The 12,544-nt window shown below is 41.7% G+C and overlaps 1 protein-coding gene across 1 annotated transcript in view; it reads left to right on the forward strand.

Moving 5' to 3' along the window:
- Positions 1-12,544, forward strand: part of col27a1a (collagen, type XXVII, alpha 1a) — a 79,559-nt gene that overhangs the window by 55,591 nt on the left and 11,424 nt on the right. Inside the window, exons 27-37 of the mRNA XM_051938508.1 lie at positions 1,770-1,823; positions 2,531-2,584; positions 6,595-6,648; positions 6,872-6,916; positions 7,787-7,831; positions 7,918-7,971; positions 10,217-10,270; positions 10,631-10,684; positions 11,002-11,055; positions 11,163-11,216; positions 11,334-11,441. Of these exons, the coding sequence (XP_051794468.1) occupies positions 1,770-1,823; positions 2,531-2,584; positions 6,595-6,648; positions 6,872-6,916; positions 7,787-7,831; positions 7,918-7,971; positions 10,217-10,270; positions 10,631-10,684; positions 11,002-11,055; positions 11,163-11,216; positions 11,334-11,441 (630 nt within the window). The remainder of the gene's footprint in view (positions 1-1,769; positions 1,824-2,530; positions 2,585-6,594; positions 6,649-6,871; positions 6,917-7,786; positions 7,832-7,917; positions 7,972-10,216; positions 10,271-10,630; positions 10,685-11,001; positions 11,056-11,162; positions 11,217-11,333; positions 11,442-12,544) is intronic.

A 12,544-nucleotide genomic window follows, 5' to 3' on the forward strand; every position in this document is an offset into this window, starting at 1 on the left:
AATTGGCACAGGAACAGCTGATTACTCTTAACTCTTTGAACCCCAGATCTAGTGAGCAGGCTTAAAAGGCATGTTGTCTTTTAAAAGACAGCGCCAGAAACTGTCAAAACAGAAACAATTTTTGGATTTTGAGCTTTCCAAAAATCCTTAAGCTATTCATCTGTGATGGAGAAATGCCCCAAATCTATGCTTAAAATCAGGATATTTAATGAAAATCACTTTATTCGACATGTTTCAATTAAAAAAAATCCCAAAATAAACTCTTTGCTTTAACCAGAGTCTGAAAGAAATGTAAAACTCTGAATTCCTGAAAGTCAGTTGGTTTTCAGCTGTGACCAGTGTTCACACGACAGTAATTCAGGTTTTTTTTTTTTCCTGAACTGGATTGAACTGCAGGCTATGCTTTGACAGAGTATGCAATCAAACACAAAATCTAAGTAGAAAAATATCCATAGTATGTAGAGTCACCATTTATTTCTAGTATATTGGTTACACTTGTGTTCATGGTGATTCCAGTTTTTTTTTTTTTTTTGATTTGTGCAGATTTGTGGTGCTATAATTTTGTCATACTGCACAAAAGACATTTTCACTTCCAGCCATGTTTGTGCTGCTTCCATAGAGGTGTAGGACTTTATACTGCATTAAAAATGAGCGCACAATGAGTACAAATGTGATATGAGCTAAAAACACCTGGAAACTACTTGGGCTTCAAAGGGTTAAACAACAATCCTTCTGGGCTTTGCTCAGAGGAATAAAGAAATGGAGAAAAAAGATAATCCCATCTTCGACATCCCTCCATAGTTTGTTTTCAGTCTGCAGGACATTTGAGTTTCATGAGCTCTACTCTGGCATAGCACACACTTACTTACTCTTTCAAACAGAATAAGTGGCTTCTTTGTCATGCAGTGTCTTTATTTTATATGGACCATCGAATGTATGTGACTGGGCTGGGGCAGATAAGAATTTAGTCATCATTCTTGGTGAAACAGAGAGAGGTTTCCTGCCGGCAGACAGCCAGCTGGATTTCTCTGAGGACTTCGCCACACACACACACACACTCACACACTTTGCGTTGGCTCGCTCCCTCAGCTGCAAAACAGAAACAGACCCTCTGGAAAAGACTGCATCATTCAGAGTGAAGGGAGCTGAGCAGCAGACGTCCATAGCTGCTAACAGAGAGCTCATACTGTAGGCATCTATGTTTCATTCCCATGAACGCATGACATCAGAGCTGTCAACTGCTATAGCTTTGCATATTGGGTAGATTTTATTGCACTCAGCTGTTCTGAGTAGTCCGACTGAAATAGTCCCCATTATATAGTTATGCTTCAACAAATGTCCTGACCAAAAAATGAGGGCCAATAAAAAAAGAGAAATGCAGCCAAAAGTTGTATGTTTTCTGATATAAAATCATCTCCTCAGGCTGTCTGCGATTCTCTTTCCCTATTGGCTTGCATTGTCAATGCGCTTTCCAATACGCAGATCATTTCTGCAGAGGTATGTTGCCACCAGTATGCATACACATGTGTGCAATTTATCTTTTTAAACAGTTTTTTTTTTTTGCAGTTTTGATCGTTTACAGTGAATTTGTGTCTACAAGTCAATACCTCTCATATTAAGTCATATTTGAAAACTGTAAAATGACGCTTAATGTCATTATTTTCCCCAAATCTTTAATCTTAATGGGGTCAGTCATTTGTGTAATCCTGTTTTGTGTCAGTTATAATCTTTGCATTGCGTGTGTGTGTGTGTCTGTGGTCGTACTATAGGGTCACCCAGGGACACCAGGTGAGACTGGACTTACTGGACCACCTGGAAGACCAGTAAGTCACCACTATTTTGCACATTTTGCATGTTCTCCTTTTGTTTTGCTCCATTCTAGTTGCACATGATACTTTATAATGCCACTGAATGGCAGTTTTTTTATATTTTGCATGGGGCCATACTGTAGCAAGTGGGACTATGACTAGAGAAAACTGACCAACGATTACAGCTAGAATGCTAGTATACCAAACAAAGACTTGAGTCAGTGTTTCCTCACTAAGTGATAGTTGTGCGTAATGTTAGTAGCCCACAGTCTGCAGCAGAGGTTTCTCTGAGCATTATGAGAGCTGGCAACCTACTGCTGAACCCGCATTACCCTCCTGTCAGTCAAAAGCCCAACACCTATAACCAATTAGAAGCTGCCCCCCGTTTCCCCTCGCTGTCTCTTCACCGTGGCCCGGTTTTGACAGAGAACCGGCCGAGCGCTGGTTGATGGTGGGGGCCACTGAGCCACCAAAACAAACATAAATACGAGGCTTTGGGGTGCAGCAGGACAGGATTCCAGAGCAGACCCTTTAATTGGTGTGAGTGACAGATCTAACAACAAAACCCATAGTGTGTTCCCGAGGTCGGGCTGCCCCCCAGGGTCAACAGCCAGGGGGCTCTGTGGACTGTCAGTGTAAACCTTTGTTATATCTCTCCATCCCCTTTTTCCTCTTCCCCCTCTCTTTTCCCCTCTATCCCCCTTTCTTCCTTTGTTCGTCAGGGCCCTCCTGGAGCGACTGGGCCAACCGGTACCAGAGGACCTAAAGGCTTACGGGTGAGTTTGAGGGTTGTTCTTGCAGATGAAGTGTTGCCTGGTGTTCTACAGTCACCATGTCATAGTTCTCAGCCTTAAGAGCAGAACTTGGCAGCAGAGTGTGCATTCACATTCTGTTTTGTGTACGCTCCGATGTGTGTTTATAGGAGCCATGTCCTAATGCTGTCGCTGAGCTGTTGGAAAATGTCCGTGGGTGAACATAATGAAGTGATATGGAACTGCCTCTGAACTGATGTCATGTGTGTTTAATGGACAATGGGTGCTCGCACAGCACATATGAAGGTTTAGAGTTGAATAATGAGTCTTTTTCATCCTTTTTCAGAGCTCATTATAGCTGCTGGACGAGCTCCAATAATGTAAAACAAGACAGTTTTTATTCCATCACAGCGGAACAATGACCTGTGGTTGTAGGAAGAATCTGTCGTCAGTCCAACTTCATGACTTCTGTTGTGGTTGGAAGATGTGACCTGGCTTTTGTGGTTAATCTGAACGCTGCCTTCAGATAAATACAGTGAACTGGGGAAACAGGATTTATAAAGGGGATTAACAAAGGTTTGCATTAGCTTTACTTGAGTTTCATTAATATTTACACCTCGGCAAACAATTAATACATCATCTTTAAAAAAGCTATTGCAGCTTTATGCTAGTAACCTTTTTAAGACATACGGCTCGATGTTATATTGTTTATAAATGTGCTGTCCCTTTGAAAAGACATTTAACATGTATTCCTTGAAACCTCCAGTCAACACTTTACTATTTGGCATACACATTAAACACATTGCATCTGCACAGTCCATCACTTTATGTTTCCGTTTTAGCAATAATATGATAAATAGCGTATAATTACACTGAATTATTGCAGAAGTTTTGCATTATGAATGACAGGTAATACAAATGCAATTTATTAAGGCAGCATTATGTTTAGATGGCTCACTGATACTTCTGTAGGAGCAATCAGTGTTTGCATGCTGTAAAAAGACACTTAGAATCTACTCAATAAATTACTCTTTATGAGGTTTATTTCTTAGTTTTTGCCACATATTTTTTCTTAATCTACCAAACATTTCTCACTAGATTACACAACTATAGAACACAAGTAATAGACATAAAAGTTAGTAGGAATGCTAGGGACATGTTTCTACCAATATACAGCCACTTACTGCATTGTCCCTAGAAATTATTTAATACATTCAAAATATTGTGGCTAGAGGTGACTCGGTATGAGAGATCAGCCAGACAGGCTTAGATTCCCTTCACTGCTCCTTTTTTAACACACAGGACACACTTATCTATAACACTGATCTGATTTAATGAGATTATGTACACTGAATTAGGAATATTAAGTGGCTTATGACTTTGAAAACGGTCATTTTACGGTCATATGGTTAATCACTTGAAAGTCTCACCTTTAAAAACACACTGGAGTAGCAGTAAAGTGACTCATATTAAATATTGTGGCACATGAAAGAGTCCAAGAGTTAAGCAACACATTGATTAAAGGTTTGACTGTATTTCTTGTACTTGGCGTGGCAAGTGTTGTAATATTTAGTGAGTCAAATTTTAATAATTTGGAAGGGTTGTATTTTATACCCCCTAAAATCCTTCTAACAGAACAAGTTACACCTGTAACATATTTTTCTAGGAGTGTTCGTACTTTTTCTCTGTTAAAATCTGTTAAACAGTTTCCCAGATATGGGGATTCCAGCTTTGCAGCCTCAGTAAAGTGAAATCATATACAACTCCAGAGTATTTTGCGAAAGATGAAAACCAGCAGAGCAGAGAATAACAGCTGGATGAAAACCATCAACAGAAATTTCATACCTTAAGTAATGTTGCTCATAAAATCTGGCCTCTGGAACAACATATAGCAAATAAATTCTTGAATTCACCTTTCTCCAAGGGTACTCAGGTGCATTCAAAGTGAATGTGGTGGAAATAATATTTGGAGGGAGATGGTGGCAGTAGTGATTGTGGTCACTTTTGCTTGACAGTTTTAAACACATCTCAGTTTCTGCTTCTGCTTTTTTACTCTTGTGATGTGCAGATGTCATTTTCAAAAGCTTTCAATAGAGGATGTTTATTGCTATGTTCAATTGAGCCAGCTAGAAAGGGGGATAAAAAAAAAAACACTGAGCTTCTTTATTTGATGCATCCATTGGAGATGGGCCTCGCTGTGTTTGCTCTGGACACTCACTAATGTCTCAAGCTGGGTTTTTAGTTAATGCTAATGTCAGCAGCATCCCCTGCCAGTAAATCTGCCTGCTGGCTGCTTCATGACTTATGTTGGGGAGACCGAGATTAGAAACCTGAGTGTGTAGCAGGCCAGGAGACACAGAGGGAGTTCTGACAGCTGTGATCTTACAACCACACACACACGTATTTCACCGCTGCTGCCTAAACAGTCTGTTCGCCTTGTTTAATTTAGTAAATAAGCTCACAATAAAAGAGGTTTCATTTGATATGTCTTGATTTCTCTTCAAACACCATGAAGTTTAAGTTGAGACAGGCAATTTAATGTCCCTTTAGAAGAGCAAAATGACCTAATGTGGTTCTCTTCATGCTCCTGATTCGAACATCTTAGTGTAAAATGAGACTTTATACAACTAGAGGCTTTTACACAGATTTTAACAACACATGTCTTTTAGACGCTTGCTACTTGGCTTGAAGCGCGGAGCCTCGTTGTTGACAGAAATGCAACATCTGGCTCTGCTCAGATATGACACTAGACTGTTTTCTAACATGGACATATTTTGGAATCAAAAAGAGGAGATAAAACTGCATGTTGGCATCAGAAAGGTAGCACCGCTGCTGTCTCTATTCCTGCATCTGTGTCTTATTTGCATGCTTATTGAATATTAAAACTTGTTAATGCAAACTTGTGTCTCTGAGCCACGAGGAATCACCAGTCTGACTAATCATGCTTTGTACCTCCTCATGACGTTTAACCAACAAATCCTCCGCAAATGTTTTCCATATTGAAGAGCATATTCTTCTCCTCATCCCTCCCTCTTGGCAGCCCATAGTTGTTTTGGAGCTGGTTTAAATAGTTAATGCTGATTGTTTTGAATCAATGCTCCTGGTATTCCATTTCTGAGTGTCAGAACGTTGTGTTGCTGTAACTTCATGTCATGAATTCATTTTGAGCAGAACTTTTTCAGTGTTTTTCAGTGGCTGGATAGGATAAAATGTCTTCTGTACACATCGGCTAATCAGGCTATGTAAACGCAACCAGCGGGTAGCAGGTACCCCAGACAGGAATGTTAATGAGCAGTGCTCATCCAGCTCTATGTATAATAGGCTTATAGCACTTTGGTTAGTGGCGTTCTCAATGGGCCAAACTCCCGCTGTGCCCAGCCATCAATCACTCTCACAACAAGGCCTCTTTTGTGGCTGTGCCATTTTATATTTGATTTCTCAGCTTCACAGTCATTATTTATAACCACTGTAACATGAGATTGGCCCACAGAGTCGATGATCAGTGAGTGAGCATCTTCTCAGGAGCATAGATGGAAAACTTATCTGGGTGCAGGTGCAGAGCAGATGGACTGTATCGGTCCAGTGACTGCCTCCCATTTGTAATCACTGCTCACTGGACTAGCAGGCCTTTAAGCACTTTAGATTGATTTTGTTTGACAGTTGCACCCATGTAATCTAAACAGTCACACTGTTCTGGCAGTGCAAGTGTGTTTAGGTGTGAACTCTGTGTGCTCTGCCTTTGTGCCCGGAGTCTATTATTAAAGTAATGAAATCAGAGATCAGTGACCGTCAGTGCCATGTGTGACACCCTGTACAGAAGTCATGTTGCTGCTTTTATACCAACCCTCTATTCAAACACATGCACATTTACTTTTGCACACACAGTTATAATTACTTTCTTATTCATAACCCTCATCCAGCCTCTGACATGTTGTGTCAGGCTGCTCAGAAATGTTTGTTTACAGTGTGTTGTGGCTGTCTGGCAGTGTTACAGTGACCTCTGTTGGTGAAGTGACAGCTGTCTTGTGTTTCAGGGTGCGAGAGGGCCTGACGGTCCAACGGGAGAGAACGGGTTAGAGGGCAAGAAGGTAAGGATGCCGGCATGCGCAAAATCTAATTGTGCAAACACCCGAGTAGTGATCATAAAGGCACAAAAATGTTAAATTCCCCATACATGATAGAGTGAAAAATAGATCATGTGCACTAGAAATCGCAATTTGCGTATTTTTCTCATTGCACTCACATGGCAGGAAATGTACAACAAATTGATGTCTGGACTCAAGTATCTCTCATCCTTCCTGCTCTCCACAGGGTCCTGACGGTCCACCAGGAAAAATAGGTTTCCCTGGACCGCAGGTAAAGCTCTGGGATACCTTCTACTTCACCGCTCCTTCCTCTCATATATTTTTTGGTGCTTATGTTCCTCTGGAGGGGTGAGACATCAGCGTGATTTAGACAACCTCCATGATACCAGCTGTGTGGAGGCCTCACAGTCAGAAACAGCATATTACTCTGGAGGAGAGGAAGCTGTCACTGGGAGGTTTCAGCTGTGAGCCAGATTTACACGCAGGGCAGCTTGGTGTTTTTTCACGCCTCATTGGTGGGATTTACGAATATCTATCTGTGAGCAATTAAACTTCTGTAACTCCACTTGACTTCTGAAAATATTTGGCCATGTGTTCCCAATCAATCTAATCATTTTTATTTATAGAGAGGCTTGTAAATCTAATATGGTAGGAGCCTGTATATTATGGAAGAAATGGATGAGATGTAGAAAGACAGAGAATGGCATAAAAGGAAAGGAAAGATTGTACATACAACTAGAAGTGGCATTCAAAAGAACATCTTCTGCTTCGGTAAATTTGCTACTTCACAGTTATAGGTAAAGAAGTCTGGATCTGCACAAAAATATAATGGTAGTTTTTGTGGGCTTTTTGTGAGCAAGAGACAGATGGAAGGACAAACAACTTCCTGTTCCTTTTTATTTTGTGTTGTGCAGATCAGATACTGTATTCATGGATGATTATTACAGAAGTAACAAGTCTTTAAATGCAGCGAGTGCCTGAAACAAAACATATAAGCCTCCCTAATTTGTATTAAGTTGAATCTGTTGATTAATATACTTTTTAAAGCAACAAACAGGTTTCACAATATCTTTAACATTACATATTCTCCACTGATGAGGCCTGATCTATTTAATCCTGTTTTTCACTTTCTTACTTCCAGGGAAAGATTGGAGAACCAGGGGAAACTGGACCTAAAGGTTTTCCTGTAAGTTCATTATCCCCATATGTAGAGATAACTGTTGATGTTTGTGTGTATCTGTGTACTGAATTCATCTTTTTTTCTATCTCCAGGGTATCCAAGGGCCTTCAGGACCTCCAGGGGACAAGGGAATACCAGGCGAGCCGGTATGACTTTTTTTCCCATCCATTTTTCTCATCTTCTTAGCATATTTACACCTTCCCTGTCTCGACGTCTTCGTCATGCTCTCTTTCCTTCTTTCTCGCTCTCTCTCACTCTGTCTTTTTTTAGTCTTCTGCAATATTCTCACTGCAGCTCATCAAACTTTTCCTCTCCCCTATTCAGAAAGTTTTATTAGTTTCTCTCTGGCACCAAACAGCAGCCGGGTTTACTCTGCCCAGTCCTGTTAGCTCCAAGTTATAGCAGCCAGTAGGTAGTTTATGAGACATATTTTAGTGCTTATTAAAATATATATTCACCAGTATTAAATGTTTCCTCCGGAGTGGCCAGAGAATTGTCTCATCCTTCACACATCTGCTCCTGTAGTGGCAGTAAAATGAACTGCAAGAAATGCTCACACTAAACTGCTGAACTTGCATGTACAATGGATGCAATTATAGCTGAAATGAATGCAATCTCTACTGTAAAAGATTTACTGTCCTTCTTGTGGTTTTATTTTATGAGGAGTTTGAGAGGCAGAGCAGAAACAGAGGTGTAGAAGATGTGTCAGTCAGCATGCATGCTGAGTTTAGCCCAGCAGTGTTACAAACAAGCACCGAGCTTCTGTTTGTTTGCATTTGTATAAAATAATAACGGGTTAATATACACCTGGTTTCTATTAAAACATTAAACAGTAGCCTAAAACCTCAGGCGGTCTACTTCATAAAGCTAACTGTTTAGATCTACAGTAGTAACGACTAACAGTATGTGATAGACTGAATTTCAAACGTATCTTGGTTTGTAGGGGTGTAAGTTAGCGTATTTATGTGAAATGTAAATGTGCGTGATTTTATTGAAAAACAATCTGTAAAATATGTTTTTCATTTGCATAGTTTGGCTCATTGTCAGCAGAGGGTTTGTGTCAGTAGATGTGTACATACGTTATATTAGTTATCTCATATATACATGTGAAGTCGCATAAATTTGTGGTCGGATAATGCAAACTGTGCAATCTAACAAATACTGTGGAACAGTTATTGACATGAATGTGAACTTTGAACTGTTGGGCTTTCTGCAAAAGGGGCATCAGTGTTTGCTTTCATTGATTCACTGATGTAATCGTCAGTTCAATGATCTTGCAGACTGGCTGGTGAGTCACAGCTTAACCCGGCATCTTTGTACTCCAGATTGTTACAGCATCTGGCTGGCTCGATTTCTATGGACAACTCGCACCCTTTTCACAGCGAGTTTTGGCTTCTTCCTCTTTGGACAAATGTTTACAGTCACAAGTTGCAGAATGAAACTGTACAAAAATAGTTTTGTTCCAGCCGCAATTACTCAGATGAATAAGTCATAACGACATTGCACAGAATAGACAGAAGACCATTTATCCATCCTTCCATCCATTATCTATACACCATTTAATCCTCATTAGGAGCCTGGGGAGCTGGAGTCTATCCCAGCTGACTGGGGACACCCTGGACAAGTCACTAGTCTATCAGAGGGCTACACATAGAGATGTACAAGCGCACTCACATTCACACCTACAGACAATTTAGAATCGCCTATTAACCTCAGCATGTTTTTGGACTGTGTGAGGAAGCCGGAGAACCCGACACAGGGAGAACGTGCAAACTACACGCAGAAAGATCCCAGACCAAAGCTGGGACGTGAACTGAGAATCTTCTAGCTGCAAGGCGACACTTCTAACCACCCAACCACTATGCAGCAGAAGATTATTTATTTATTTATTCATTTTTTTCATTTCCTACAGGTACAAACAAAGTAACCTTGAATCTTTTTTGTCCCTCCTTATCATTCTCTGTTGTTTCATCTCTTATGCTTCATAGCTGCTTCCACTGATACAACACACTTCTGAGTTCTGTTTTTAACTAACTTTTGGGCTCATAACCAGGAATGCAAATGAAAGACCACACAAGTGACTTTACTTTTATCTTTACTATTGTTTGAACTGAATGCAAGTCAACAAGGGAGCAAACATTATTCACGTACACTTAGATTAATAAGTATCCATGGCAAAGCATCAGTGTTTTAGGAGCATATTTCGTGGCTCTTTCAGCCAAACTCTCTACAGATGGCTTACTGATTTATCTGCCATTGGCTCATTTGCCGTCAACATCAGCCAGAGGTTGTCGTTTTTTGTGCATAACAAACTGATTTGGACGAGCGTGGAACATCTCTGATTGGTTTTTGATCCGATTATCATTCAAGCACCTGTTTTGTCTTCTACAGGGATCATCTGGGCCACCTGGGACTGTGGGGCTCTTGGGAGAAATTGGTCAAAAGGTGAGACACTTTATAAACAACACTCATGTACACATGTTTAAACACATGCATGTGCTCATATTGCACATGCATAAGGTCACGGTGTTCATTGACACACACACACAAGAAGGCCACTGTGAAGTTTAAATGATTAAATATGCAACATCTGTTCACCCGATCCCACTTGATCAATAACGCTCTCGGTTTTAAGCAATCTGTCCAATTAAATTTCATTCTTCCACTCTTTCCCCTCTTGTGACAATATGTAATGGAACTCACCCGACGTATTGTTCATATGTCACGCCAAAGAGCAATTAGCCCTTATTTTTGGTCCAGAATCATTCACCATTATTCTCCTTTCATTCTCTGTGTATTTTTAAGGGTCCTCCAGGCAAAGAGGGTGAACCAGGGCTGCCAGGCGAGCCAGGGGAGAAGGTGAGGCAGTAATGCTGTTGCAGTTATGTCCAGATGCACGTACAAACTATTTTATGGCATCAGGTGACAATTGGAAATATAATGGTACATTTATGGATCTAATTACATTTTCCACAATTCAGTAGCTGTATGAGATCATCATCTATATTTTGGAGTGAAGAACCCCCACTTTCTGAGCCACTGTTTAGTCTATTCCTAACATCATAGCATTTTTCTTCGAGTCTTTTCCTTACTGGTTTTTATTGGGGGTGACAAATGCATGCGTACTAAATATGTCAATTCAAAGTTTAATGTCTGTGAATGCCTGTGTTTGTCAGGGACCTATCGGACCTGCTGGGAACATCGGAGAACAGGGGCTAATAGGACAGCGGGTATGTTCATCTGAATTAAGCTAGCAAATATCTGTCATTCCTTGCAGGTGGCATCACTTCTCATTTCAGGAATTTCTATCTAAATTTCTGTGTTTGTGTGTGTGCAGGGAGAGCCAGGCCTTGAGGGGGAAGCTGGTCCAGCTGGTCCTGATGGAACCAAGGTGGATTGTTTTCCAGTTTGTTCTTGATGTTGCATGTTTACGACATGGAGCCAAGAACTATAAAAATACAGGTATAGAGGATTAAATGAAGTCTTGCTGTTCTGTGTATTTGCTCAGGGTGATAAAGGCGACATGGGTCAGGAGGGCGACAAGGGAGAAAAAGGTGAAACTGGACTAAAGGGAAAGGAAGGCCCGCCTGGAAGTCCTGGACTCACTGGCGTCAGGGTACATCACCTGTATTTCTGCTTAAATTCATGCACACACATTTATATAAACTTTTTTTTTTTTTTTTTTTTTTTCTCTTTTTGTCTGCATTTATTCTCATTGTTTAACTCCATGAAAGGGGTGTCAACACTTTATGAGATTAATGCATATTTTAGTCTTGCAGCCAAATATCTTATTATTTGGTGCATGCGTGTGACCATCACCAGCCCTCCCTGAAAGCTAAGCTGACACTTTTTATTACATTACCCTGTTTAAGAGCCAGGGAGGGCAGTGCTACACCTCAGTGGTGATGTGAGGGGAAACAAAGGGGTGGACAGGACGAGAGGGGATGGACAGGGACAGGGTCTAGCAAGCAATGCTATTACATCTGAAGAATATCAGGTGTTGTGCTATTCCCAACTAATAATTACCCATCAATAAGACAAAAAAGCAAACACATACACAAGAGAACAGAAAACCAAACAAACAATAAATAAATAAATAAATGAAAGAATAATTAGCCAGACAGTACTAAACACCATAGTTGTGGGTGTCATGTTAGTATAGAGTGGAATAGGCCAGATGATACTAGAGGAAGATACTAGAGAAAAGGAGAGAGGGTTTAGTTTGAGATTAGACTCTGGAGAGAGTCTCAGCACATTCCGGCGGGTCCCATCACTGCTCAACAGCGGAACTCGACAGGAGCTGGTGGGACCTGAGCAAACATGCACATGCAAGTGTGAAAGACCCCGAAGCCCAGAACAGCCATCACAGCAGTGCAGTGCCAAGCCGACAGGGCACCCCCCCACAGGCCGAGGAGCCACGGGGCAGCGCCCCCAGAGAGCAACCGGGGCCACCATGTACCACACGGACCCCGAAGACAAGAGGGCGAAGCTACCAACACCCCCAGCACGCCGGAACCGGCCCAGGCAGCCCGGGGCAAGCGGACCCACCCGCCACCCAAACCCCAACCCCGCCCGCCCCAGCCCCCACCAAACCCCCACACCCCACCACCCCACCCACCCACACCCCACCCACCCCCCACCCCCAAGGGGGGCCGACGGCCCCAAGCAGCCGGGAAGCCAGACACAGGGGCAGAGCGCCCCGCCGAAGGGACGGCAACC

This window comes from Acanthochromis polyacanthus, chromosome 18 (assembly GCF_021347895.1).
Source record: "Acanthochromis polyacanthus isolate Apoly-LR-REF ecotype Palm Island chromosome 18, KAUST_Apoly_ChrSc, whole genome shotgun sequence".
Lineage (NCBI taxonomy): Eukaryota > Metazoa > Chordata > Actinopteri > Pomacentridae > Acanthochromis > Acanthochromis polyacanthus.